This window comes from Strix uralensis, chromosome 10 (genome assembly GCF_047716275.1).
Source record: "Strix uralensis isolate ZFMK-TIS-50842 chromosome 10, bStrUra1, whole genome shotgun sequence".
NCBI classification, from domain to species: Eukaryota; Metazoa; Chordata; class Aves; order Strigiformes; family Strigidae; genus Strix; species Strix uralensis.
This window is the reverse complement of record NC_133981.1, coordinates 11,786,227-11,809,657: the sequence shown is the minus strand read 5'-3', so window position 1 is coordinate 11,809,657 and position 23,431 is coordinate 11,786,227. Positions and strand designations below refer to the sequence as shown.

The window sequence follows — 23,431 nt, the reverse complement described above, 5'->3', positions numbered from 1 at the left end:
TGCTGGAGCGCGACACATCACTGCTGCCTCCTTGGGAATTACAAAGGACCCCACCACAAAGCTACAGACTGCAGAATCAAGCTGAATGATTAGATTTATAGATAGATTTTTATATAAATTTTAATAAAGTTATTAAAAAAAAAATATTTATAGCTTCGAACACAGCCAAAAGGAAAGTAGATGTTTGAGAAGCAGCCACACTTGTCTACAGTGGGTGCCACGATCCATTCACCCCCAACTTTACAAAAGCAAAGCTGGCCACAGACTCATCAAGATATTCAGTGTGTCTGCTGGGAAACAAGCTGCACGACAAGGATTTTCTCATCCTGTGAAAGAAATGGTGGTGATACGCTATTATCATCTGCATTCCTGCCATTAGCTTGTTTTTGATGCTTCTTCTATACCTAATGCTGCCAGAGAAACTTCATTTCGGTCTTAGTCATTGCACAAGCTGGGATGTTAGCGCCAGGAGCCTCTCCTTGCACTTCTGATATTCAGAGCTTTTATTGCAATGTCTTGAAATTATTTTCCTATTTCAGAGCTGCTGCTATATTAGCCAATTTATATCACTGCATGAAATAATAAACTCATGTTGTACAGTCTACACCTGTTTACACCATTTGTCAATTAATCCCCCAGTAGTGTGCAAGTCTATAGTCTTTGTGTGTTGGATGAATTGCACATTTAGCCTCAAGTACAGGAAAAAATAGAAAAAGATGGAAAATTAATATTTATATACCACATGTAAACACATACCATGTTTTACATAGCTCTGAACACTGTCTGTGGGATTCTTCTCTATCCTTACAAATTCAATCCTGCTTTTTAATTTAAAGGTCAAACTGTACATGCAAGTTTGCAAGATTTCAGGTCTCGGAGGCCAGAGCGGATCTCATTTAGCAACAACCAACAGAACAAACCGAAACCACAATCTCACTGGTTCGGAAAACCACCAAGGTTCACCAGTTCTGACAACAGCATGTTAATACACAGCCCTATGGGCACCCGTCAGAATTTCATATTTTTTAGGCTGTCTGCTCATGCATAATATGAATATTTATTCATCCCTCTTTGGTTGTTTGCCAGAGATTTATTTTAAGTTCCTTGGTTCTGGTGTAACAGATATTCTCCTCCTCCTTCCACCCTTGCCTACACTGTCTTTGACACTGTTGGCATCTCTCCCTGAGAGAGAAAGAAAATTGAAATAATAAAAAAAAGAGAACCTGAAATGCTAATGGAAGAACACAGGAAGGTTAAAAAAAATGTCTTTTGACCTTCCCAGTTTTTTACTCAATGACATGAGTTAGAAAAGAATATAAGCATATCTTAAGGTCAAAAAACTCATCAGCTGATAAATTAGTCTTTTTGAACACCACAAAACTGAGTTAAAATAAGGTATTCAGTCATATTTCTGTCAAAACTTGCCAGTGTTTTACTTAGGGCAGAGAAACTCAAGCATTTCAGTATAAAATACAGTATTTTACAGTTCATTTGGAGTTCAGAATAGTTTCTGCTCTTTTATACTTTTTATGGGATAGACTGAAATTGCATTTCTCAGTTTGCTGTTAATATCCACATCTTGGGCTTAAGAGTTTATTCTCTGCTTCATGCACATGTGTTGCTCCCATTAATGCTAATGGAATCGAGTTAAAACGGAGCACTGAGGGAGAAAAAAGTACTTGCTAATCCTTTAGAACCTTACCGCAAAGAAAAGTGATTTGTAAACCATGTGAACCCAAAGATCAGGTAAAATAGCTGCTGCCTATTGTGCTCGGAGTTACGGGCTATTCCTTGGGTACTGCAAGGAAGAAAGGATAAGCCACGAACTACAGAAGCATGACTCTTCAATAACAGAAACGAAACACAGTCCTATTTTCAACAATTGGCTTTTTTACCGTGGTACAAGTGGTCCCTGAACTGCAGACCCCAATTCAACCCCCTTGGTGCCTTGCAGCAGTCGGAAAACCAGGATGACCTCAGCCGTGCCCAGCCGCAGCTGAAGAGCCAGTGCCTCCTGCCGTGAGCACAGGCCACCTCCTGCAGTCCCTAGGGAAGGGCGTTTGGGCCGTGTTTACCATTTTGCTCTCCAGTTTTGCTCTGGGGCAGACAGTAGCCAATCGACCCTTTTAATAATAGACCAGGTCTTTTTTGTGTTTGTGTTCCCTGAGCAGTGCTTTCCTAGATGTTTGCTGTGGGTGCCTCCTTCGGACAACACAGATGAAGAAAACGCAGAGCCAGCTCATACAGAGATGTAATGCTGATCCTCACTTGTCTCTATTTTTGTTTGCAGGGACCAACGTGGGCATGGGCAAATGCCATAGAAGTGATTCAAAACAACCCCAACCCTGAATACCTCTTGGTGTCAATATGTTCCCCTATGGGTTCCTTTTATGATGAACACCTGCAGAAGGTATGAAGGGACAACACGGACCTCCACCCTGGGGCTGCACCGTCAGTCCCTTGGCCTGAGGGAAGCGGAAAGGTCAAGTGCTATGAAGCGCAACCACAGAAACATCCCATCTAACTATAAGTACTTCGCTGAATAGCTAAGGTAGAGACAAATGCTTTGCTCTGAGAAAATGTACCATTGTCACTGGCGGTTTGTTAGAGGGGCTCACCAGCTTTATCAGCACTTGCTTGATCCTGACTTTGCTTGCTGAAATGGGCTCCAACTATAAAAACCATGGATTAAAACTTGCATTGAAACATTTTAAAGTATTCCCTATATACCATAAAAATAATTGATGGAGAGAGCCTCTAACCAAATACTATCCATCAATGCCAATATATGGGAGAATTAAAAGTGACAGCATTAGAGCTTTGTGATTGATTTATTGCTTTGTAATCAATTTTTCTTGATTTGTTATCCTATATAGGTCTTTCCCCAAATAATAAGGAAATGGAGAGTGATTATAGGTGTATAATCTATATATCCATTGTCTATAATAATTCATCAGACATCAGACTACTCATAAGCAGGCCAAAAATTAAGATATTTGTCAGTGTCTCTCATTGTTTATCAAATGACCACTTTAAATATTTTTGTCAAATGTTATAGCTTTTGTTTTTGAAAAAAAATTTGACAGAAAAACTCTGAACACACATGAATAAACACTCTGAATTCATGAAATGCAGAAATTTAGCCCTGGATAAGAAATAATGAAATTCAGTCAGAGTTTGTGCATCTTTTTAAAAAAAATGACATTGAATACAAGGGTGAAACTCTTGTATCATTCTGTAACAAGACAAGATGTATCAAGGAGTTCAGAAGTTTTTTTAAAAAATGGTGGAAGTTCAAGAATAACAAGAATAAAGTTAAACTAGGTAAGACATGTTTTTAAAGGACACCACCTAATCTCAGCATACTGAGGGCAACATTTCTCCACAGGTACGGCATGGCTTTATGCAAAACTGCATCTTAGGACACAGCTGGTTGCAGCGACAGCAAGTATTTCTCAAGCATGATTACTGACCATTGCTAGAAACAAGTCATACAACGATACAGACCAGAGACCAGGCTTTGTGTTACAACTCCCCTATCATTTGCAGTATAATTTTAAACTATGTGTGAAAACAAATGCATTAACTTGCTATAAGCACCATCAGTCAGTGCGACCACAGACACCTTCTTGCTGTTAATGTCGCCTCCAACCACGAGGCTCATCAGGTTTCTGAGATGCAAAAGACACTTCAATCCTCCAGGATCCACTTGCATTACAATCAAGGGGGAAAGGTGTAGCATTCATGGGGCTGCTTAGGATGCTCTCAGGTACTAAAATGGAGTATCAGTCATATGCAATAAAAATTGCAACTACCTTTCACAACCAAGCTGCCCGTGCTGCTTGCTGTCCCAAAGTGGTTTGTGGCCACGCAGGTGTAACTTCCCGCGTCGGATTTGGTGACGTTCACAATCCGGAGGCTCCCATCGTCCAAAACAGTGATTCTGGAAAGAGAGCAGACACAAAAGTTTTATTCTTTTAAGTCAACATAAAACTCTTTCAAGTCTGCATTAATTATTGATGGTCTGAACAACAGGCAGTCCATTGCCCGTTACAGAGGGAGTTCAGCTGACAAAAATCTCTTAGGACACAATTCATAAATACTGAATGCATAACTTACATGAGTTTTCTGTGTCTTTACTTGAGGGCAACTTTAATTTACACAACAGTAACTTGTGTAGGTTTTACATGCATCTGTACTTTGATATTCAGCACTCACCATGACAACCCTTGTAACCTGTGGTACACAGGCTACATCTAAAAATCTCCGCGCTCACTGCTTAACAACGTAAAAGGTTTTTCTAAACAGATGCAGTGAAGCAGGTGTTTCATTGCTGCTTTTGTCAAGAAGGCTGATGGCTTTTCAGCAAGGGTACCACACTGCCAAGCTTCCCCTCCGTGCTCTCCACCTCTCTTCCTGCAGCATAACTCAGCCCGCAGGACTTATCTGCAGTTGCGTTTGAGGTTAAAATAAAAAAAATCCTATTTCATGCCCATCCTCTCCTCACATATGTAGTCCCCGTCAAAACAGTGTTATCTGAAGAGGTACACATCTCTTGGAGGGCAGGAGGCAGGCAGGGATGGCATGTTAATTCCTGGGGTGATCCCTGGCCCCTCCTCTTGCACAAGGGCTGCACTTCAGGTTTGCCTTGTTCTCACAATTACCTTTGTTTCCTGTTCCATTTTCTTCTGCTCTGTTCTAAGTCAATGAAAACAGAAAACCTGATCCTGCCCAGTAAATCCCATCAAAACATGAATGACTTGTGCCCTGCGGAGGCATAATCTAAGGAGACTCCAGAAAAACCTTCCCCCCAGCCAAACATCACCTCTTTTAGCAAAATACTTGGTTGTCTGTTCAGTATCATGTCTTGCAGCAATCTGTTTTCTCCCCTTCAGCTACTTTCAGCCCTGCATTGAAAATCTTGTATTAATTCCTGCCTTCTCCTGCTCAATTATTTCCCAATTTAACTAATTTGAAAGAAAATGAAGAAGCCTTCCTGCATCCTTAATGCCAGTCAAGCTCTGTGCAACTGGATTGAGAAATTCTGAGGAAAGAAGTTTAGCGAACAATACTTGCACCATTGCGGAAGTGCTCAGAAGGCACTTCCCCCCTGAGAAGGGTTTAAGAAACATACTGCACGAATCGGCATGAACCATTTCTTGCAGCCATGGGGCAGCACTGAGGCAGTTGAATAAAGTACCAGCATAAGACAAGGCATGAATAGAAGTACAAAGGACATCTGCCCATGCCATCTGTGGGGCTCCCCAGGCTCCTGCCAGCTGCAGCCACTGGACTGAATACAGTCTCCAGTGAGACTTGGAAGACATTGTGTCACCTAAGGGAGCTGGTGTGGGTGCCTTTTGTGATGCCATGCTCTCTTGATGGGCATGCATGGGCTACTCAGTCCACATGCATAGAGCTCCTTCGAAAAATGAGGCAGTTTGAGAGTCTTTACATGATGATACTGAGTGAGGAGGAAGAAGATGGAGAAGGTGCTCTGACAACAGCCACCCAATCTCCGTCCTGGGTAACCTCTCCCTGACCTGCTCTTGCAGCAGCACAACAACATGCAAGCCAGCTGGCAAAGACCAGGGACAGAGGTTATATTTCACACATCAATAGCAGTGATATTAATAGAAGTTTCTCAACTGGCTTATAGGTCTCCAAATTGTTGCAGTCAGTAACATTCACTACTGTAATTTATTTTTGCAGGAATCCAGTGCCATATATTTGCTTCTGTAGCAGTTGCTCCAGCTCAATAATTGGAAGAGAGTAGTATATAGCTACTTGTCTCTTATCTTCACTACTATGTTGGCACAAATCAATGCACATATTACATTAGATGTGCACTGGAGCACAGGACTTGCCACTCTGGCCTCCAGTGCAGGAGCCTGGACAGGAGCAGCACCAGGAGCTCCCAAGGAATTATTTACTGCTGTTATCAGTTTCAGGTCTTTGGAAACAATAGTGCCTTTCTCAAAGGTGAAGGTGCCCTTGGCATGCATTAAAATTCAAATCAATATAAACAACAGAACAAGCTCAGCAATATGCTCCAGCTCAAGAAGGACCAGTCGGCTCCGGCGCTGCCCCTGCCAGGCTCTGCACTCACTCCCTCAGCATTTTTGCCATCCCAAGAAATCCAGAAAAAAGTGATGTTTTAGACTATTTCTGTACAGTTGAGATTTTATTTTTATTTATGTTTTATTTTTAGCCATATGGCTGAAAACTATTTACTGGACAATCTCTTCCATAGATCATTTTAATTGTATCTGTTGATGAAGCCAGCTTTAATTTCAAATTCTAATGCCTTTTCCGTCTCTTTCTCATGCTACTGGTTTCCTTCTAAGTCATCTTTATTCCCAACGTAAAACTAGTTTGTAGTTAATGTGGACTGGATCACTCTAGAGACAACCTTTGGATGAGGACAGTCAATCCACCATTGGCTTTGGCACATCTCAGGGACCTAGTGCTGTCTTTATTTTCTTCCATTCCTAAGCTGAAAGCCACAGCCGTCTGGCTTTAAAATGTGAGCACACAGGCATCCTTTAACTCTGCTAACACACTGCAAAGAGTTCAGGTGGGACTTGCACGGAGTTCTTCAAACCCATTCCCCCAGGAGTCACTGGGCATGTTTAATTCTCATCTGGTAACTATGTAATTCCCTGCACACTCCTGTAAACGACCAGCATTAAAACTGACAAATAATTGTGCAAGTTAACTGAAATTTTTTAAAATAAATCAGACCATTAAAACCTTACTGTGACTCATTGATTAGGAGGCCTTATGGTTATGTGGCTCTTTTTGCTGAAGGTGCTTTTCTATACTGAATGTTTTGTCCTCTAATTTGAATCCAATGTGTTAGAAGTTAACAAGTAATTATTTTAGCACTTTGAAATTTGTTACAGTTAGTTGAGAAAGTAGGAAGGACTTTCACTGCTTTTGCTAATTCACAAATTTTCTTTGCAGACATATCTGCATTAAACGAGAGGAGAGACTCATTTCAGACCACTGAGGGTTCTCAAACTGCTAATTGGCTTGAAAGCAAACATCCCTTCATCAACTGCTTTTAGCAGTTTGGTTGAAAAAGTTCTCTTAAGACCAAAGTTCAAATTAAATGAAGCACTGTTCGGTACACTTTCTTCCTCTTCCGAAATACATCCCCAATAATAAGATGCCTAGGAAGACATAAAAATAAACTACATTTCCAATAACACACATATTACTTTAGAACAAAGTGTTGGTTGCTGAGTATGCATCTCTTTAAATCACTACAAACTCAAAAAATGAGCTACTGACTTGCTATTGAATGTTCTGGGTTCCCTGACACTACTAACCACAACAGTGGTAACAACTAAAAATATAAATCTCTTCTTGTACAGCTTAATGCAACTGCGTTACTGATAACCTGGTTCATGGTCACTGCTAATATCAGAGGAAAATCAAAGATAAAAACATCCATTTGAGAAAAAAGATGGCAATAAGATAGTTTAGCATCATTATATAAAGAAAGGTCATCTATTTTAAACATAGCATTTTTAAGAGAGAATCTGTTGGTCTGTGGTTGTCAACTGGAGACTTCACATCCACAGAGAGCAGAGACACATCTGAAATTAGGAGATAAAAGGACTGTTTGTTTCCTAAACTGAAGCTTTGGGTTCTACCCCAGGAAGAGCTGACCTTGTCAGTGTTTTGATCAAAGCTCTTCTGGGGACAAAGGACCTTTAAAAATGCTGAAAGCATTCCTCCATAGCTTTCCTTGCCCTTTTTTTTTTTTTTTTTTTTTTTTTTTGCCACTGCAGCAGCAAATGTAAAAAGTTGCAGGCTGAGCACTTTGCATTACCCTGAAGAAGCTTTTTCCTAACCTGATCGGCACAGCCTCCATAGCAGCTTCTTGCTGACACTGCGTGCCTGACAAATGCATGTGCCCTGTGCCAGCTTGGCAGGAATGGAAGTCTTAAGGCATTTGGCTACTTGGTTGGGGTGAACCCTGAAAAGTATATGAAGGAGAAAGATGCATCTTTATGGATGAAAAATATCTAAGTGTGTGCTACAGCTGCACCAATCTGCTATTCAAAGACACCTAGGCTACCTAGAAAGGACCCACCTTGGCATCATGGACATATTATCATGGCCAACCAGTACAGCAATACTAACTTGCCCAGTGTCTCCAGCAGCTGCTGGGAATGGATGGAAGAGGTCAGGCAGACCTGGAGCAGTATGAGGAAAAAGAGCAGTGCTTAATCATTTTGGTTTGATATCTTAGTGCTTATTTTTTCAGCTCATGATATATCTGCCATATCTGTTAAATCACCCATCAGCAGGTTATGTTGCCTCTGACCCCAAATCAAGAACAATAGATCTGACATGGGTAGCTCACCACAGCATTCTCCACTGCTGGGCAGGATTCCCAGGAGCAGATAATTATTTCTCAGTCAGTAATATATGCATTTAAAGATAGAATATGTCCTGTTGAGTTCAGTAAGAGTTTTATCACTGACTTTGTGAAAACGAGATCAAGCCCTTATTTGGAATATAAACCATGACTGAAAACTGCAAAACTCCCAGAGCACATCATAAAACTGAGTATCAGTAATTACGTCCAGCCCAGCTCCAAGGAAATCTGACCTTTGGGTGTCTGACTGCATCACTTGCATCTACCAAAACATCCCTATGACCCGCTGCTCAGGTTTGCCCTCATGCTTGCTTAAAAGTCCCAGACTTATAATATCTACTGTAACATCTTGTTCTGTTATTTAATTAAAAGAAAATCTAGGCAGGTCCAGGAACTAAATACATCAGCACTGCAGAGCCAGGGGTTGTTCAGCCTCACCTGCACCTTGCAGTCACCCAGCGAAAGCCTTTGCAGGGATGAGTAGCAGGTCCATGTGCTAACCTTTTCATTGCGAATTATTTTCCAACTCTCAAAGCCCACACATCACCAACAGAAAACCTGCACCAGACAGATGATACTGCAGGTATCCCTCAATATATTCTTCTCAGCTTGCCCTCTATTTTTCTGTTCAGCAGATGGAAACATGTGGAATATGAATGGACTACAAATGCAGTGCACATGGCAGGCTGCGTGTGCAATGGTAAGGGTTATCTTCCTGAGGGATGCAGCACGCAGGCGGACAGCACAACTACGGGACTGCAGATTAGAGCTCCAACGTTTCTTTGGAGCAAAGTGCTCATAATTATAAAGGGACTTTTTTTTTTTTTCCTCTCAAATGGTTTTATTAGCACTGCTGCAATGAAATAAGGTATGTTGTTTCTTATCTGCTAATTTTAACATTTTAATTTACAAAATACAAGCGTAACTACACTTGCTTTCACTGTTGATTAAACACATGCATCCGAAATATTTCATGCTTAGCCAACTGAATATTTTTTTTTTTTTTTCCCCAGGAAACAATGCTTTGGATGTCTGATCTTTTTTCTATTACAGGGAGAAAAGATGTCTTAGAGCAAGCATTTAAATGAATGTCAGTTGGAAGAAACACACACTGAGTGCAATTTGAGATAAAACTACCATTGATCCCTTCATGTACAGCCTTTGTGGCAGTGGTTGACGTGGCTATTGAAAAGAGACTGTGGTGCCAGAGTTCTTCTAAGAGATAATCCGTCTTCTCAGAGAGGATTTAGGTTAAATGTACCTGTGAAAAACAGTGTATTTCAGCCGACATGATGAATGGCCTATTGTCCATCCTTCAGAACCTTGCTTGGACTGGGGGGGTTGGAAGCAGAGGAAGAAAGCAAAAGCATGAGACAGACCAGACTGCAATCTCAGCAGTGTATTTGCTTTTTCTCATAGTTCATAGGCAGGAATATCTACAGCACTTTTTAGCCTAACAGCAACTTTGCTTCACGCCACTACTCTACTTCAGATGTAAATGATTCCGGGCAATTGCATTATTTATCAAATTATTTCTATTTCTATTGCATGTCTTTGTAGCAGTTTATTACCTTTTTAATAATGCTTCCCATGCAATGAGGCAGAGACTGGGATTATTAAAATGATCTCATAAATGCAGTATTGGCCATTGGGCTATTTCAGGAAAACACAGTGTAATTTAGAAATACTCACAGGTTTGGCTGAGAGGGAGGACTTACTGCTCAGAACAGAGCCCTCCCCAAAATCAGGGACACCGGTCACGAGCACCTGCTCGTCACTTGAAGAATGGGCTGGTTCAGAGTATGGTCCACAGCTAATAATTTCTGTGGCCCTGGAATGCTGTCTCCATGTGTGACTACAACCTTCACGTTGCGTAAATAAATAACAGTAAGGTCAGAGCTTTCTGCTTCCGAACATTAATCCCCAGTAAAGTATATGCCAAGGTCAAAGCCAACTTCTTGGGGCTGCATTCAACACCGTCGATGGTCCCTGGTGTGCAGGGAGAAGAGGGTGAGGGGAGAGCCCTGATCCTAACCCTTGCCCAGTGCCTTGTCACACCATCTGAGACTTCCCACCCTACAACAATACTGGCCAAAACCTCTCAGCATCCCCCCATAAGCAAACAGGGCTTTCCAGGCTTGAGCTTCACCCTCGTCATGTTACCCCAGATGCTTCTGAAAATGGGTGTGAAAGGGACAGTGTCCACACAGCTACGAATGTGGGACATCAACATGACCTGAGGGCTATGGTCAGGAGAGCAACATGAGCAAGGACGGGACAAGTTGGGTCTGTACCCAACAGCTGTTTGGGTAAGTCTGAGTGAAATGCAGGACAACAATGTCTGCTGGATTGGCATTACAGTGGTTTCCAGTTGATTATCCACCTAAACTCTACGCATCTGCAACTTCTTGTCTGGGACCTGTTAGTTTTGATTTAGATAACCACCTACAGCTGCTTTGGTACTTATTTGTCTATAACTACTTGTCTTTTCATGGTTCACAGAAAAGCCTGAGCTAATTTAGAGCCTCAGTCAAAGCCCATTTAATTTAGTGCATGTCTTTTTCTTGGTGAAAGCAGGCATTAGATAAGGCCTTCCTCATCCATGACAACTGGCAGGTATCTTAACAGCAAACTCCCTATAATTCATTTTCAGGTAAGAACTGTATTTGCTCAAAATAAAATGAGGTAAAATCCTGTTGCATTGAGTTGAGTAGAGCATTACCCACAAGCTTTGCTAGAGGTATATTTTAAATGGAGCTAAAGAGCCTGAGGATGAAGTGTTTGAACTCCTGAGGCTGTGTGTGACACTACACGGGGCTGCTGGGGTCTCTGTCATGGGAGTGGTTCTTGTTCTGTAAAATATATATATATTTTGTCCAAGGAAAAACACTGGCTGGAGAAGGCCAATGAAGGAGGAACATCACTTTGCAGCATTTTTACTAGTACATCTGAGTCATGAAGGACACCAGGAGGTTTACTGCTAAATTACAGCAACTGTGACTTGGCTAGACATCTATGGTGTGCAGAATTTGGGTTTATTTGGCATTTTCTGTGTTCTGAGACTACAATAAGAAAGCACAAAAAATTAAAATGAATCTTTTGGAAGGTCTTCCTAGGAAGAATACAAATCTTGCTGCATTGAAAAATACAGAGTACTACACTTCTTTTTCTTACTTAATTCTTGATATTGATTTTCAAGAAAATACTAAGAACACTTCTTCCAGAGATGTGAACTGTTGTGTGTAAATGTGTTTTCATTTTAGGCTTTTCATTTACAGGCTTGCTAAGTATGAAGAATTAAAGGTGAGGAGAGTATGAATTGCAATTCTTTCAGATTATTATAAAAATCTGTAAATGTTATTCTAGAGAAATAGGGGCCGCCTTGGCAACATCAAACAACATAACTCCACTGAATCCAATATCAGCTTAAACCAGTCACAGATCTTGCATCCTAAGTTCTCCCACAACTTTGTTTTGCGACAAATTGTTTATCTGCAATGATCAAGCAGTCCAAATAAATAATACTGCATCCAGCCTATATTAATATCTAGAAACACAAAAGCTGTGTTTTGTCATCATCCTCCCTTTTGTCCATAGATTTTTAAGACAAGTCTGGAAGTGCAAAACCTCATCCTAAAGGAGCGAGGTGGTGGGAGGAGAAGAAGGGAGCATTTACAGCTATTAGAGACTTCATGTAAATTGTTTAAAGATGCCTAGAGTCATAATTCAAATATAAAAATATCCCTAGGTTATCTAAGAGGAACAGTTCTCTACAAAATATCTTTCTTAAGGGATGCTGATAACGGGAAGAAACAAATGAAAACCAAACACAAACACTGCTAGGGACCCTGAAGGAAACCAGTAGGCTGTGGTGAATTTCAAATAATAGGAACCTTTTGACTTCTCTCCCTTACTGCTCTTTTTTCACTACGCATGAAATTAAAATAAATACAGTACGAAAGACCATGTCATGAAAATAAATATTTGAGGAAGCAGATTTGAGTAAAGCAATGGAAAGCTCGTTTTTACAGCTTTCATTCCTGAGACGTAAGGCAATGATAATTTGAGCTATATGGGAAGATTTTGCAAGTCTAGAAGGGTCCAATGGCGCAAAGAGACAATTTTCCATTGATTTTGGTGGGAAATGAAGACCATCCCCCATGGGAAACTGCCCTTTTAACACAGCACTTCAACTTCTCAGTTTATTTTCACAAACTAAGTTGGCCATTTCCCACAAACCGTGAAAGCCACGATGGCACTGTGAAGGATGGGGGTGCTCCGCACACACCCCGGCAGCCCCAGGACTTCTCCCCTGGCTGTTGCTGGCGGTGGTGGAGGGGAAAAGCACACTTGCAAACTGCCCTGTGAAAGGCTAAAACATCCTCTTTATGCACGATTACCCGCCCAGAGCCATGGTGTTCCCCACAAAGCATTCTCTCACACTTGGAGGCAAGTGAATCTTGTGTAGAAAGCAGCTGGTGCTGTGAAGCCACTACTGCATTCAGTCTACCTAATGTTCGGTGAAACATTTGCTGTGCTCATTCTTGCAGGGCAGTGACTGTAGCCAGAGGCAGGAGATTAAGTGACTTCTCCCAGTCTATAAAGAGGGACAGCGGCAATCTGAGGAATCAAATTTGGAAGCGCAGCCTCCAGTCACCCTCACCAACAACTCCTTTCCCGATGAGGACAAGCCATCACCCTCTACCTACAGCAAATGCTTCAGAGGTTTGGAGAACATGAGCATTAAAGGAACCTCCACTGAAGCTCATAAAAATTATTCTCTTATGAGAAAAAAATCCGTGCAAGATTTTCTGTGCATCAACTGCTGACACAAACCATTTCTGGAAGCATTTGTGAGATTAGAGCAGAAGCAGTAAATGCATTCTCAGCTTATTTGTTCCAGCTGATACCACCCGAACAGAAGCCCAAAGGCATAGTGTTTCAAATATAACACATCTTTTCCTCTAGTTTCAACAAAAAATGCCCACGGTACAAAGATAAATTACCCACTTCACTTATAATTGACATTAACATAGATTTGCAAGATCCAAAGACACATTTACATCACTTAAAAATGATGTTTAAATAATCATCAAAAATATCACGAAGTCTGGTAGGTTGTCTAAAAAGTTCATTAGAAATCCTTTTTTCCCTGTAGACATGTAATTATTTCCTTGGATTTTAAGCATGTTTTTCTTAAAGTCTGGCCCTAACTGTAAAATCATTACCTTCTCACTCTTAATCATGGAAATATCCAAGAGAAGAAATATTTGATAATAATTTTTTCCTTCAAAATGCTACAGTCTTACTAAAATCATTATTACTATTTTCTTCAACTGGAGGACAAGTATGAACCACTCATCAATTTCAAATTGCATTTAGGAGACTAATTACAGGCATTTATTTTTGAAAGCGTTGGCTGCAGCTTGTGCTCACAACAGAGAGAAACCTTCCTCACTGCTGGAAGCCAGATCCTGCCGCCTCCGACACAACAGCACTGCGGGGAGGAACTCGTTCTTTCCTGGGGCGTCTTTACAGAGCGGGAGAAATAGTTTGTAGCTGTGTGCACAGTACCTAGAGATGAATTTAATAATCATAAAGACGAGACACCTCAAGCAGGAAAAGCAGCAGCTGTTTAACAGTACACAGCGAGTGACAGCATTTCTGTTAAGGATGTGTAAACACGGGACACATCTTACTGTGCTCTGGAGGTCTGATGCTTTTGGATGTTTCATCCTCTCCTTTTGCCTGACTCTGCAAGCAGGTCTTTATTTTCGAAACTAATACACAAGCACCAGGATAAAAGTCTGTTGGCTTCTCTAGATAACTTAGGTCACCGTGAGTCTGATCAAACCATGGCTGGGTTGTGGTCGCAAGCTCATTCCAGCAGCAGCAGTGGCAGCAATGATGTCCTACATGTGTATCACTGAGTACTACAATAATACCACGCTGAAAATAATCTGCTGGGAAAATAGGAACAGATTGCTGATGTTACAGGAGACTGTGTCGAGGTGTGAGAGAGTCTCATTTCTGGAACACCAGCTGAAACTTGGCGTAGGTTGGGATTCATCAGCATCTCAGGTATGCTCAACAACAATTTGTGGCTGGTTGTAGGAAATAATTTCCTAGCTCTACAAGAGCAGATAAATGAACTTGCAAATTTTAGGAATCAGCCTAATTTCTTTACACATACAAAATAAAATGGTACTGAATCTGGATTCTAGATATTCTTTAACCCTTCTCAGATCACCTTTTGCTACAAATATTTGCTGAAGAGCAGAGGGAAAAGACAAAGCAAGAATGAACTGCAGTCACTGACTTACTACCAATGCTGCAGAGAGGTTCAATCATCAGAGACCCGCTAAAGCGAAACAGATGGACAGCTAAGCTTTGTGGAGAGGCCATTTAGAGGGTTATGCATACAAGCATATGATAAGTATCTCGAACTACAAAGGTAACAAGATTTATTATCTTTGCCAGATACACACAAAGAAAAGAAAACAGATCCATGTAACTATCCTCAAGAAGCAAGGAAAAGTTAGTGACCTACTTCTAACAGAACTATGGCAAAACTGACTGGTTTTCACCAGCGGATTTCCAATCACACAAATCAGTGGTTTTTACTGTTAGCACACACTAAACTACAAGTATTTAGTGTCAAGTTGACAGACCCACATTCACGTGAGCTTATGTTAAAACATACTGTGACCTTCCAGAACAACACAGAGCTAAAACCAGCTTCAGCTGGGAGACAAACAGTCCATGAAGACAAGGCCATCAAGCCTAGAATGACTGCTTTCCAAGACCTCTGACCATTGAATCAAGTGGTTTCCTGGTTCATTTTAGTTCTCTTTTTGCAGAAAATTGGTTGAAGTGAGTTGACACGCCAGTTATTTAAGATGTTCCAATGAAGTAGAGCCATCTTCTGCCATTGTCTCTAAAAACTAAGATGAATGCTGCATTGTCAATTCAAACTTCAAAAAGCTATTTGCAGGGTGTCATTTTTCATTTTGCCTAGGCAGGATGTAATGAAAACCCGACAAGTTATTGATGGTTTGGTTACCTGTCTGCCTTAAAGAAATTGCACAGGTGCTTTATTTAAAAAAAAAAAGACAGTCAACACAATTAATGCAAAACAATGATAGGAAGCATCCTTTGAGGTTTTATTTTCTGCTGAAGTGTCACTAGACCGTGTGTCCAAAAGCCACTGCTGGCAATTCATCTCTCAAATAATCAGTATAAAAATATTACCATGGTTTGTACCTTGGCACCAGACTGGGAAAGATGTGATGTCTGTCCTATTGCCATTTTCTTTCTGGCTGTTTATGGTAATTAACCACTAATTAGGAAGTTTGAGGCAACAAATAAAAAAATTGGAATTTATACAACTTTTTAAATTCAAGACACACTGAAAGAATAAAGAGAAAAGCCTTTCTTTTCTTGCTGATTTCACAATTTTTTTCTTCTCAAAATGTCATAGCATTGAAGTGAATAGGTTAAAATTCCTGTTACAAAAATAATACCTGAGGAGTCTGTAAACCAACAACCCTGGTGAGGAGGTCCTTAGGATGTGAACTCTCGAGAAAACCATGGCTAACCTCTTTGAGAGAGAAAAGTCTTTCTGAAAGTTTTGAAATGCAGAAGACAACAAAAAAATTAGCTGAGAGCTTTCTGCTTTTCCTTGGCCACCATCACTCCAGCCGCTGGGAGGAGAGGCTGCTGCTTTGGGCTTTACCCTGTGACTCCCACTGACTTTGTGCCAGCCTGGGCACCAAGGACAGGACGAAGAAGCTTGGCTTCCCCCAGATCAGGACTTCAGCTTCCTCTCCCAAGCAGCCAGCAGCGCCTGCGTGGGGCGGTGTTCTTCTTTACGAACAAATTAACATTCACTGCCCATATTAATAAGCCTGCAGGCACAGCTGTGCATTAACATATCTAAGAGGCTTTTCAGCTACAGCTGCCTGGTGCCCTACAGCCCTGAGCACAGGGCTCTGGATCTTCCTGGTGGGCCCCAAGCAGCAGACCGCACCTTCTTCTGATGAGGGTGGGATTTTGGGCAGCTCTGGTTGGGTTTTTGATTGCGGATGAGTGCAAAGCCCTCATCGGAGTCCCACTGCTCCTTCCCAGTCTCAAGTCCTCATCTTCTTGTCAGAAGTTACCAAGGCACCAGACTCCTAAAAGTGAACTTACCCTTCTAGATCAGCTCTGACTGCAGACTATGGTGGAGAGCAGTAACAAAATACCTGGAAAAATCTGGACCTAAATTACTTAAACCCTGAAGCACATAAACTTTCAAAAATGAATTGCGAGCACTTTCTGGAAGTGCAGTTCTCTCTCCTGAATGTGATTTGACAAGGTCCAAGTTCACCAGGCACTCTTTACACTTCCAAATGATGCTGTGACTGAATTCAATGGGTAAATGCCACTATATGCTGCATTTCTGTGCTTTTATTGGTCTTCATCTAAAAAAAAATATTAAAAATCTTCCTGCTTTAAGCAGTATGGCTTTGTGTGTGCAAGAGTGTGCTCATATATCATGAAGCTTGTCAAGACTGTAAGATAATGGGACCAACTGGGAAAATTTCCATGAAGATAGTGAGCGTGCCTGGAGTATCTAGGTCAGATCCTGCTCTAACAAAGTGCACTATGAGGGTCCCTTTATACAGAAACTTGTTTAATTAAGGTAACAGATGTTGCTATTATACAAGTCCTAGTGAGTGGCTGTTTAATTGGACACTTTCATATTTTTTGCTACCAGCACAGAACATCATTTGTTTTTCATGAATTTCCTTCCTTACAATTAAACTGTATAAACAATGCATGCACTGTATATTCATAGAAAAGAAACAGCTCTAATGATGTAAGGGCTTTACATGAACAAGAACAGGAGAAGAGCAATTTGTTTTGGGGCTTAAAAGTACAATTATTTTCCTGTCCTAGACTAAGTACACGTCTGGTAGCAGGGTAAATGTGACTTCCAATAGCTTTAGAAGAACATTAGGAATGAAGACCATGTACATATTTTAAACATTCACTATTTCAAGGGAATACGCATTAGATTTTGACGTGTGCAAGCTCCTACCAAGTGCATGAGATAGCTGACAACACTGCCTGCCAGCCCCACTCCCCTCCTCGCAGCGATGCCCCAAAGCACCTGGAGAAGGGCTCCTGAACACAGGGCAGCCACTAGAGCCAGCACTAGCTCAGACCTAAACAGTTCACCCTGCGGCAGTACCACGGCCTGTCCCCATGCTTTGGCTAATCAATACATCAGTGGGTGGCTGGCTACAAACCACAAGACTGGCAGAAGTACAGTATTTCCCTAAATAAACGCTGTCTTGGTCTACGCTTGGGAAGCAAGGGAGGAGGAGTGCAGCAGGAAGCCATGGTAGACAGAGAGACTGAAACTTGCCATCTCCCTCCTTTGCTCTTGAACCATACAAACGGTTCTGGGAAATTACAATAAGTCTGTCTGAGAGACTGATATCTAGTATGAAACACTCTGTCAGAAAGAAATACATGTAATTATTACCATTATTGCATGTAAATGAAAGTCATTTCTGTAAGTCAAAGCCAAGCATCTGAGAAAAGAGGAAAGACTTGCAAGGAAAGTGATGTAAATCTTGCATTACAAACAAGCACTTAACAACCCCTTCCAACACTACTCCAGCAAATATATCCCTTGACTAGTTCCATGAGAAATTTTCTTAAGATACTCTAAGAAAATGGCCTTTGGTGGTAAGTTATTAAAAGACAGTTCAATCTGTGCAAAATACCCCAGTTTGTGGGTGCAGATCACAGGATCAGTCTCAGTTCTAACGTTAAACCCCAGCACTCCCACAGTCAAGCCCTTGGACGTTGTGCACCTACATGTCAGCACCTGCAGATTTGTTGGGCTGCAACGATGTTTTTTTGTGCGAGGTTTTTTTTTTGTGAGGTACAGAAAAAAGTATGAAAATTAAGAGAGATTTAATTGTTTTAAAATGAACTGGTTTAAATTAACTGCTGAATTAACTGGTTTAAATTATTTTAAAAATGCTTCCTGATCAATAGTTCAAAGAGAATTACAGTTCCATTGCAGGACCTTCCTCGAACAGTTCAGAGCGTGGGAGCAGCTGTGACAGAGGCTTATTTTAATTTCAGCTGGCAGCATTCTGCATAGCTCCAGGATTTGTCTCTAATCACGCACAGCCCGATTCTCCCTCCTGCACCCAGGAAATCTGAACGAATGAGCGAGCGACTACAGTGACTTCTGATTTCCACCACTGTGAGGATGAACTGCTCACACTTGCAACCAAGTGCAGTTCTCTGTGGGAGCCGTGCCGTAATTATGAAGAAATTGAAAGGTTTCTGTGATAAGATCACCTGAAAATAAAGGTTTTAAAGCACTAGTCTCAGCAACAAATTTATCTAATGTTGTTGCATTAGATGTAATTGAATTATTATGAGAGGATTAACAAAATCCTGCAAGAACAATCTGACTGCCGTGACCTCCCCTCCTACTCCTGCCAATGAATATATACAATGTAATGCCAGGAAATAATTGTCACAAATGGGAAATACTGCAGACTGGAAAATGCTTGGCTTTAGGAGTTCAGGAGTTTAAAAGAAAGTCCTCCATTAAGGACTTGCTTTCATTCACTTCAGTGTTTTACAGGGGTCATCAATTACTGGAAGTTTTTCCAAACTTGTGGATAACTATGGATTTCTGACTTGTGGGTAACTATGGATTTCTGTTTTATATTGGTAAATCTCACGTAAAATTACCCTCTACCTCTGTAACTCCCACCGATATCTAGGAATGATTGATTTGGTTTCTGAGACAGCTTTGGACCAAAGTATAGGCACAGTTCGAATCATCTGTCTTTCACATAGTGTAATAATTCCAGAAGACCATGTTTCTGTATATAATGCTTGTATCGTGCCTATATCCTATCTATATGGTGCCATAGATTTTATATCCAAAAACTCACTTGACATTGACAACGTTACTTCATAAAATCAGGGGGATGAAGACGTAAGATTATAAGACAAAAGTGACACTGAGATTTAAATAAACACTGTAAGACCTGGCTCTACAGTCTGTGCACTCCTCACTCAAGGAGTTTTGCCTGGTTTTGAATACCAGCCCTCCTCAGGCAGCTGGGCAGTGACACTCTGCATCTTGATCTCGCAGGCTTAAGTCCAGTATCACCTCTGAGTCACACTGATGTAGTTGGGATGTGAGAAAAGAACCTATGTAATGGGATCCCAGCTCTCCAAAATCTCTTTTCTCCTATCGTTGAGTCAGAATAAAGAGATCGGAGGTTAAACATATCTGGAGATATGAATACAGGAGAACCAAATAGTAAGTGGAAAGCATTCTGAACTCAAGTCTTTCTCTCTGATAAACAATCTGACACATCCCAAAGATGCACTGCAGTTTTGCAATGACCAGAAGACACCACTTCCACCTTGAGCTCCCACAGCTTGTTGGCTTGTGAAACGACTCCCTACCAGCTGCAGATCTCAACAACTGGCTCAAACTTTCAGGTTATACGCGTAAGAGTGTATCTTGAAAGGGTAAAATCACTTCTGCCTGAGAAGTGTGCTGGGGCAAGTGGGTCCTAAACGCTACTTACATACTACTGCCTCTCTGGTGATGTAGCCTGCACAGCTTTATGGTGACCATTCCCATCTAAAAGGTATCCCCTGTTCCTTGAGCAAAGGTTTCCCACAGGGTAGGTGTATTTTAGTCATGTCTCCTGTCCCAGTGGTGTGAAAGGTTGGAGATACTGTGGCAGGCAGCAGACTCAGCTCCTCTTACTCTATCAGTGGCCCTGTGAGGCTGATTTGTGCAGAGTGGCTTTAATAGGACTGAAGACCTTTCCCACAGAGTGTAACAGCTGTTTTGCACTGAAATCTGAAGGGAAGATCAAGGATAGAAAATTATCTCTGTATCTTTACCCATATAGAAATAGTCTTTATTTCCAAGCAGCATTTGCAATATATCTGTATCTGTGCTATAGCTGTTTCTATATAAAATTTACCTTCTGGAGTCAGGCTACTAACATTATTTTGACTCTGTTAGGCCTCCAAGGCAGGATTTCCATTATTATGGAGATGAACTGCCTTTAATGACTGCAATAATATAATTGTACCCCAAGGCAGAATTTCTAATAACACAATTCCACAGTTCTCAACCACCAGTAAGAGATACCTTCAGGGCATGTTATTCATTAGGGGTGCAGTACACACTACCTCAGCCTCCAGAGAAGAATATGAAACCTAAAACAATAAAGCTCTTTTTTTCCATGGTAGTCACTGCTCTCTGGGCAAACATTGAACACCACACTTAGTTTTGCATCCTGGACAGCAGTAGCCTCCTGAGCAAGAGTCTCGTCAGCAAAATCTGATGCACACTATTTCTGTCTGCAGCAAGGAGTCCCTAGCATTACACTCCATCTGAAAAGTCACACAAGTCCCAGGAGAAATGCTTGAGCGATTGCCATGGTAGCCGTCAGGCTGTACATCAGAATTCAAAGCAAGGGCTGACACATTAACGTTGTTTTTAACTCCACCTGGAACTGGAAGGACCATCTATATTGATTAACCTTCACATGATCAAGTTCAGTTTGGGGAAGTATCCAGATGTTCAGGTGACTCTCTGAAACTCGAAGGACTCTCTAACATCAGTTTAACCACAGATTTCATTTAAGTTTCTTCTCCCATGCCTGTCTAAAAGCTCTGTTTTCTGCCCTAGATGAAGAGATCTCAGCAACAGCTTTTCTTGGCGTCTTTCTTCCTATATTTCAACAGATTTTTTTCAACAGCCAAGAAAGCTCTTGTTTGAAGCCCACGCATAAGCGTGGGTATAGAAGGTACTAGGACTAGACTCCAGTCAATGCTGCTGTCCCCTGGGACGGCACGAAGGAGGTAACATTTCAGCAACCGAAGAAACCAGAAATACAGCAATGTTAAGCAGAGAACCAGGCACTTGGCCTCTCCTGCCCATGAAGACAGACAGCGCTGCTGAACAATGCCATGATCATACAAGACAATGTAATTTCCTAATTGGGCATTTCACACAGTCTCCAGGTACAGACTGCAAGGATGGTGTGGTTAATAAAGGCAATGGCGAGGATTCAACACCCTTGTCCCCACAGGAGACACAACCAACTGCGTATAAGAACTAAATAGGTTCAACTGCCAAGTCAACAGAGCACTGTTCATTAAGACATTTTGCCAGATAGGCCCCACTGGATGATCCGGCTGGCGGAAAAACCCCTGGGCTGAAGTAGCAGAAAATTTCACACCTGCTTGGGCACATTTCATGTCCGGTTTCCCATCCAGGGCTTGGTGCCCAAGTGGGAGGCTCCTGGTTCTGGCACGGTGTGCTCAGCAAGAGGAGTGGGGCAGCAAGCCTTCTGCTGCCATGAGCACCAACGCCTCAGTCTTGCTGCGGTTTGCATTTCAGCTCAACACTGAGCTGCTCAGAGGACTGTGTTGCACTCACAACCCATCCTCCCAGCCTAAAGTCTGCCTGGGCATGGGGACTGTGACCGGCAAACAGCAAGGTATATACTATTTAGCAGGTTTTTATGACTATACCTGCCTCTTGCCTATATGCCTCTGGACAAGGTCAGTCAGGAAAACGCTGTAGGTACAGCCTTACCCTCCTTACACACGTGTGCACCCTTCAGGGTGTTCTGGTGTGGACTCCCTCATGTCTACAATGGTGCCACTTTAGGTGAGAAGGTTTCACTGAGGGGAAATAACAAGTGTCTCCTTTCCCCAGTTGCCTATCTTCACAAAACTCTGAAGAAACCTGCTGTTTTTGTGGTCTATCTCTTCCTCTCCTAACCTTGGTGGAAACCAGCTGAAACATCTACAGCCAGTTCAAATAACCAGTTCAAATCTTATTTTGGAAATAAACACACAGGCAACCCGAGCTACCACCTAGCCTTATGCTACCAGTGCATGAGCCACATTCCCTTGGGAAATCAGGACCCAGGGGTTTCTGCTGTATTACAGCATCCAACTTTTAGGTAAATTTGCAAATGAGAGAGTAGCGCTAAAAAGAAAATAAAATCACTTTGCTCTCAGCGTTGCACAGCAGTGACCAAGCAAGAAACACAGTGTGCACATTTCTTTCTTTTCCTAAGCCTTTGCTCAAATAAACTAATGCTTCCTCTCTCGCTCCTGAATTAAAATGAGGAGAAAGAACTGTGCTATGCCTAGGAGAACAGCGTCAGAGAAAAACAGCACATTTCAGCTACGGACTGTGCCAGCGAGGACGGTGAGGCGGATGGAACGTCATGAGGTTGACACTCCAAAACTTCCAGTATTTAATACTTCCCATCCTTTGCACAATCTTCACCAGAAGAGCAAATTATTTTAGTTTTAAAAATCAATACACCTTGATCTGTTATAACTTTGACCTCACACAGCTTTGTATCCTGGCTGCTAGAGGAGGCTCTGTGCAATTGATCACCCAACTCTTTTTATCCCAAGAGGTGAAGCCAGACGGCCCGTAGAGGATAGCTTTGTAAAGACCAGGTAACAGGAGATAAATAAGTCTGAAATAGGTTGTTCGTTATTGTATTCATTGGGCTCTAAATGAACTACAGCTTTTTGCATACTTGTATACAATACCATAGTATACATTTCAATGTACATTACAGGCAGGCAGGTTGAGTGGAACAAGACTAGACTTTCCAAAATAAAAGAACAGCTCTAACAGGTTTAAGCTTTTAAAAATAACAATTTCCTGTACTTTGTGGTTTTTGACCCTTACTAACAGGATGGGAGTTTTCCCATCAATCCTAGTGGTGCATCATATTTTGGAGGACTGTCAAGGACAGCTCTCCAGGTCCCGCTCTCAGGCTCTGTGCAAGCAAGGACAGGTAACACAATCACACCTGTACAGAGTCAATAACAAATCACTGCAAAACCATGCATGCAAATTTAAAGGTAGGCTCCTACTTTCTACTGATGCTCTCCTTTTGAATTAAAAAAAAAAAAAAAGAAAAAAAATGAATTGGGCAGTCTGAAAAAGCC

The 23,431-nt window shown here is 41.6% G+C and overlaps 1 protein-coding gene across 5 annotated transcripts in view; it reads right to left on the bottom strand.

Moving 5' to 3' along the window:
• LOC141947741 (contactin-4) overlaps positions 1-23,431 on the bottom strand; it is a 343,702-nt gene that overhangs the window by 39,935 nt on the left and 280,336 nt on the right. For all 5 annotated transcript variants that reach the window (XM_074879185.1, XM_074879183.1, XM_074879188.1 and 2 more), the window contains one exon: positions 3,816-3,943. In XM_074879185.1, coding sequence (XP_074735286.1) covers positions 3,816-3,943 — 128 coding nt within the window. The remainder of the gene's footprint in view (positions 1-3,815; positions 3,944-23,431) is intronic.